Consider the following 6551-nt stretch of genomic DNA (forward strand, 5'->3'; position numbering starts at 1 on the left):
CTCCTTTAATCTTGCAGGTTTCCCCCGCCCCCCATTGCTGATTGGTTGAGAGGTCCCGGTATCCCTGCTTATTGCTGCTGACCAGCTGGGAGGCAAAAACAGTACTATATTTAAAACCATGGTTTTCACCTCCCCACCTATCAGGAGTGAGTGGCAGGGCCCTCTGCCAATCAGAGGGGGTGGGCACATGGGGGAACCTGCAAAATTAAAGGAGCTGCCATGCAGCCCGGTTCTGCTGTGAATTTGGTAGGTCCCTACCTATCATCTAGTCCAGGGCTAGGCAATTATTTGGGCCCAAAGGCCACATGGGGAGGTCTGATGAGCTGTCACAGGCCAGGTCAGCACCCGCACCCCCTACTCTCACAACAACTTACCAAAATTCCCTGTGGCATGAGGCAGGCAGGGAGCAGTATTCAGGAACTGGAGGGGTGGGCAAGGCTGGGATCACAGGGCTGAGTCACGAGGTGCTGACAGCTCAAGGCCAGTGCCCAGGGCCCACTCCCTACATGCCTCTGCCCTCCAGGGGGAGTGTGGGGTGTGTGTGGGGGGAGCATGCACGTGTGTGTGGGGGCTGCCTGGGCACTAGGTCCCAGGAGCCTGCCATGGGTGAGGGGAAGGGGCAGGGGGTATGTGCAGCAGAGCTTACCTGGGCAGTATGGTCCATACTACCCGCACAGTGCTGCGCATGGCCCAAAGTCCTGGCAGCTTTTGCCAGGGCAGCCTGCACCATGCTCCCACCGGCACCCACAGCCTGGCCAAGTGCTGTTCTCCCACTGCCCCCACCTCCAGCAGCAGCTCCTACTCCTGCTTCTGTCCCTGTCATGCTATGCTGCACTGTTCCACTCCCAGCAGGCTGGTGGGCAGCTTCAGCCAGGCAGCTCCTGTCCCAGCACATGGGCCTCTGGCTTCAGCTCCTGGCCACCTTCCACCAGAAGGCAACCAGATGAAGCAAGTGCCCCGTGCACTGGGGCAGGAGCCACCCAGTTTAAGCTGCCCGCCCACTTACCCAGAGGGATGTAGCATGGCATGGGCAAAATCAGGAACAGGAGCCGCCGCTGGAGGTGGGGCACACAGAAGCACCTGGCCAGCTGCAGCTGTCCCAGGAATAGCCCTGCAGGGAGCTGAGAGAGCTGGCCAGTGTGAGTGGGTGGGGCTCTACCCCATGCAGAACACCATGAAGGCATCTGAGAGCTGGATCCTGTCACCTGGAGGGTTGAACTCAGCCCATGGGCCATATTTTGTCCAATCTAGTCCACCCCAATCTAGTCCATTGTGCTGCCTGTGGGACTGGCCTCGCACCCCACATACGGAGTGTGCTAGCCTCTGCCCCGTGTACTGCATGTGGTGCATAGAGCCAGTCTGCTGTGCACTGCACACAGCACATGAAGATGGATCCAGCACATATGATGCATGCAACATGTATGACCAGTCTGGGACATACGCTGCGCATGGTGCATAGGGCCAATCTGGGGTGCATGCTGCATGCAGCACCCATGCCCACCCAACCCTGCATGCTGTATAAAAGGACTGGTCCAGATCAGACTCACAGACTGACCCTGCACTTCTGATCCAGCATGCAGGAACCACATGTGACTGGAGCCAACATGCATACTGCTTGCAGGGCCGGTCCGGGTCTACATGCTGGCTCCAGCATGAAGGGCCCATCTGTGGACCCACTCCCCCCTGCAGACCAGCTCTGTGCCCCTCATCTGACCTATAGGGACAGATAAGTTTGATACTCTTGTTTTAATCTTTGACCAGGTATACACTAGAGGCTTCTGCTGATATACTTATCTCAGATGTGGGTGCGATTCTGACAGAACCCTATTGTAGATGCAGTTATAGTAGCAAAACTGTACTTCTACCTTACTTTACAAGTCACTGGATGAATCTACACACGAAATTAACGCAACACAAACTCTGGAGCAGTCCAAGCTGGAGAACACTGCTAACAGGCATAGTGTCTACATGTTCACCTGGGACTGTAGCAATTTAAACTGGGGCACAGCAACCCCAGGCTGGCAAGGGGGAACAGGGGATCAGCTCCAGGCTATGGGTGGCAGTGTCGGGCAGCAGAGGGGCTGGCAGGAGCTGGAGAGCTGGCCCCTAGCTAGCTGGGCTGACTGGGTGCAATTTGTGCTCAGTGGTCATTGTCTACACAAGCACTTAATCATACTTAATGACTCCACTGTAAAATAGTACTGTCCCCAATAGTACTATATTACGGTGGAGTTAATTTACTGTGCCCTAATACCAGTACACTGTGATGCTTTCAACGGCAGCAGCAATCCCTCACAGTTGAGGATGAGTGGAGCTAATTAGTATACTCCTCAGTGAAGTGCACATGTAGATGCACCCACAGTGTTCTTCCCTAGTCCCTTTTGTCCCTGACCAACTAGTCTTATTCTCCCCAGTAACTCCTCCTCCCCAGTCTTGTTGTTTAGGGATTCCTAATCTCCCCTCTAGCTGCTCATCAAATCTTTCTCTCTGCTAGCCTGGCCTCCAGCTGCCATTCTCTTGGTAATAATCTCTAGCTATACTGGCTCCCAGTCCCAATCTTACTCCATGGGACCTTCAGTCTTAGTGTCCCAATACACCAATTCTTCTGTCTTATTATCTGAGCCATTTTCATCTGTCTTCCAGCCTGTCAAAGAGCCCTTTGGCTCCAAAACCCAGTTTTCTTGCCCAATCAGCTCCAGCTTCCTTTGAATCTCCTGAAGCCTCCAGTCCTATTCTTACTTACTGTGTTCTTATGCAAATAAGCCTGAGAAAAATACCCAGCCTGGAAAATTTCAGCCCAAACAGTTGAAGTTTCACAAAGTATTTTAAACAGCTAAAAAGGGTCTTCTAATGAGAATTATTTGGCAATTGTAAAAATAGGTGGTACTGGCAGCCCTAATAATAATAATAATAATAATAATAATGCAATCTAGTTATTTGTAGTTAAGTAAATTATACATAGCATGAGAATCACGACCAGGTCTGAATTTTTCTGCAAATGTAATAAAAAAATAAATAAATAACACAGCTTATCTTGGCAGGTCACTGGCCTTTTTAAAAGGCCAGAATTTTAGTATACCTGATTTGCTTTAATAAGTATGGAGAGCTATAAGCAACCCTGAATTACCCTATGAAACAGAAATTCAGGAAAACAGAATTTCAGATCCACCCCATACCAAAACCACAGCAGACCTAATGGTTCTTCAAAGCAAATCACAGGAAGAAATTATGCATCTCAGTACTACTCTATAAAATACAGACATATACAGAAGTCCAGTCTAATAATATGCCAGTATATTAATCTAAATAGAAATGTTTCTGATTAAAAAGCCTCTTCTTGCTCAGATAGTCCTTTCAGTTTAGGAAGAACCCATACCTTTTTCAATGTGACGTTCACTCCTCTCAGTTTTTAATTCCTTAAGTATCATTTCATTGTTTTGAATAATGAATAATGTCTCTTTAGTACATTCTCACAAATGACTGAGATTCTCAACTGCACTAAGAAAAGTTAGTACAGATGAGTAGAATCCTAGTGTGATGCTAAAATAAAGTATAGAACCCACAATTAGAAAAGCATCATATTACACTTTATCCCTTTATAAAAGGTAAACAGGTAATGAGTGTTTTAAACAGGCAAATCGCAGGAAGCTAAAACTGCAAATATGTCACACTATACAATGGCAGCATGAGCATTTCTTTCTGGATGTTACTATCAATTTGTCCTTACCATATATTCCATATTGGAAGCTTGGGGATACACCTGACCCCGTAATTTATTATGAAGATCCAAGATACTTTGCATATCACTGTCTGTGATAGCCCTTTTTCCTCTTTGCTTGGCAATCCACCACTCACCATCCTCATCCATGTACTTTTCCAAAAGTTTCTCTAATAACGTGGCATTGGGAAGGACTATTGCAGAAACTGTTTGAGCTATGAATAGCAAGGCAGTTACTCTGGGCCATTCCTGTGCTACACACTTCATGATGAATGACCTCAAAATTCCCAGGAGTTAACTCCAAGACAAAGTTTTTCTTCCAGATCTGTAAAGGCAAGAGAGAAAGCAAAGTAATTTTGAGGTTAAAGTATTGGCCTGAATTAATTTGCTAAATAACAAAAGTTAAACTGTAGTTGGAAGGGGAGTGTGCCAGTGTGGTTTCTAAGGAGACAAACCTAGGTGCCAGTGAACGCAGACACCCATAATTTACACTGTGGCTCTCAAAAGATAGCTTATCTTCAACCTCATGAACTGAAGATCATTCAAGTAGTCATGGAAAGCACCCGTGCATCTGCACTCGAGTAAAAGCAAGCAGCTCATTGTAACTACTGAAAAGGAGAAAGGCACTGGCTGAAGATTAAACCAATTAAATCAGGTCCCCTTTGAATATCAAATGCAGCAAAAGAGCCGTTTTCAAGCCAGAAGGCTACCCACTACCCCCAAAATGAACCAAAGAGAAAGCCCAGAGAGAACATGAAAAAGGCATTTAACCCTCTCCTCCAAAAAAATTAAAAATCAAAGCTTTTAAATCTGATTGTGATCAAAAGCTTTCAGCTCGGGTGGGGGGGATAAATTTCCAGTTTTCAAAGAGCTGCATCCCACAAGTGAGTGGTGAGGAGGGTTTGATCATGACACTTGATGAACCGAGAAACAGCCCCGGATGAATGATCCCAAATGAAGGCAAGAAGTAGCAGGAGTATAACGTGGGCTTGTAAGTACTGCACTACTCTGAAAGCTCCCAGGCTGCAGAGCCACGGCGCTGCCCCGAGAGAGCGGCTCCGAGCTCTGGAGGAGGAGACGGGGATGAACCCCAGACAAGGCAGGGCAGGGCAGGGCAGGGCAGGGCAGGGCGCCGGCTCCGGCCTGGGCAGTCCGTAGTCCCGAGGCGGGCTGCACTGCAGGACCCCGCGCTCGAAAACCCTGCTGTGATGCTGAAGCCAGGGCGCTTGGGCTTCGGCGGCTCCCGCGCCTTGGCGCTGTGGCCGGCTCGGAGGCAGCCACACACCCCGGCCCCCGAGCGGCTCTTCCCGCGACCCGGCGCCGCTGCCCCTTTGTCCGCCGCGCCGGGGCGGGCTGCGAGCTTCCCCCGCGCCGCGCCGCGCCGCGCCCGGGATGGCGGAGCCGAGAGCCGCCCTTACCTCCCGCGCACGGCCCGGGGCTGCCGGCTGCGTGCAGCGCCCGCCCGGCCCCCCGCCAGCTGGCCCAGAAGTTGGCGGCCAAGTTGCTGCTCCCGCCTCCCTCCCGCTCCCCGCGGCTGCCGGCACCCGGGAGCTGGAGCGCGTCTCCTTTTGCCTCCTTTCCTCCCAGCCATTTATCCCGGGCCCGAGCGCGCCCACAGTGACGTGCCCTGGCCTCCCCTCCCCGGCATCCCGCCCGCGGGGAAGCGGCTGCAGCCGCCGCCAGGGGACTCGGGCTCGCCTCCGTGGCGCTGCGAGGCGGCGGCGTGGGGGGGCTCGGCCCCAGCCCGGGCCGGGGCTGGGGGAGTCAGGCCGCTGCAACCTGCGGGGTTTTTAGTCCCTAGCTGCTCCCTCAGAAAGAGCGACCCGCCAGGTTTCGGGGGGTGGGCGGTGGTCAGAGGCGGACAAGGCTCTGAGGGAAAATGTGGCATCTTTCATGAGACCAGCTCAATCGCTGGCAAAATTGTTCTTCGCAGGCTTTCATGTACCAACACCCTTCCCCTCTGCCTGAAGAAGGATGGTTGTGCCCCAAAGCTTGCAAAGAACAATTTTTCTGACCATTTAGTTGGTCAAATCAGGGCCAGGCACAGGCATGGGTGAACTGGGTGGCAGCCCTGGGCCCAGACAGAAAGGGGATCTGAAAATGGTAATATTATTATTACCACCATCATCTTTGGCAAAGCAGGGATACTAAAAGTTCCCCCCAGGCTGCCAGGAGTCTAGGTACAGTGCTGAGTCTGATAAAAGATACCACATTCACCCAAAGAACCTTGTTTGCCTCAGGAACAGAGAGCACCAAACATTTCCAGATGCCAGGATATCCTGAGGCAAGAGCATCACAGAATTACAGCCTGACCCTGGGTCTGGCATGTGGATCCAGCCCTGACCCTGAGCCCCCATCTGTGGCCCTGAGCCCCAACTTCTAACACCTGCATCTACTTCTACTGCCCCTCAAGATATGACCGGAGCACAGGTTAAACTTCTCCCTAGCGCACCCCAGTTCTGGATCCTGACATGTGAACACCACAAAAACTTAGATCCAACATAGGGATCTGGCCAGATATATCCATTGATTATATACCTGGGATTGTCAGGGACCAGATTTTTTTCTTGGACAAAAAACACTTTTGCTTCATTTCTATTTATGTAATAGACTTTTCAAGTTTGGGGAGCTACTGTTTTTGTAGCAGAAAGGCCCTTGGGGCAGAGGGGCTGCACTGAACCTTCACCAAGATGGATGTCATGATTTTTTTTTAACCGTAAAGGTAAAAGCAACATGTTCTGATGGTAGAATTGAGCACTTCAGGCAGTCTCTGGCATGTTTATAGATTCATAGATTGTAAGGGGCTGGAAGGGACCTCGCAAGATCATCACGT

General features: G+C 50.9%; 1 protein-coding gene across 1 annotated transcript in view; it reads right to left on the reverse strand.

The window, feature by feature from the left end:
* The window catches only part of CRISPLD1 (cysteine rich secretory protein LCCL domain containing 1), a 57365-nt gene extending 51991 nt beyond the window's left edge, over window positions 1-5374 (reverse strand). Inside the window, exons 1-2 of the mRNA XM_006270615.4 lie at window positions 5137-5374; window positions 3728-4043 (exon numbers count right to left, since the gene is read on the reverse strand). Coding sequence (XP_006270677.1) covers window positions 3728-3985 — 258 coding nt within the window. The 5' untranslated portion in view covers window positions 3986-4043; window positions 5137-5374. The remainder of the gene's footprint in view (window positions 1-3727; window positions 4044-5136) is intronic.
* Between the last annotated feature and the right edge of the window lie 1177 nt (window positions 5375-6551).

Source organism: Alligator mississippiensis, chromosome 3, assembly GCF_030867095.1.
Source record: "Alligator mississippiensis isolate rAllMis1 chromosome 3, rAllMis1, whole genome shotgun sequence".
Lineage (NCBI taxonomy): Eukaryota > Metazoa > Chordata > Crocodylia > Alligatoridae > Alligator > Alligator mississippiensis.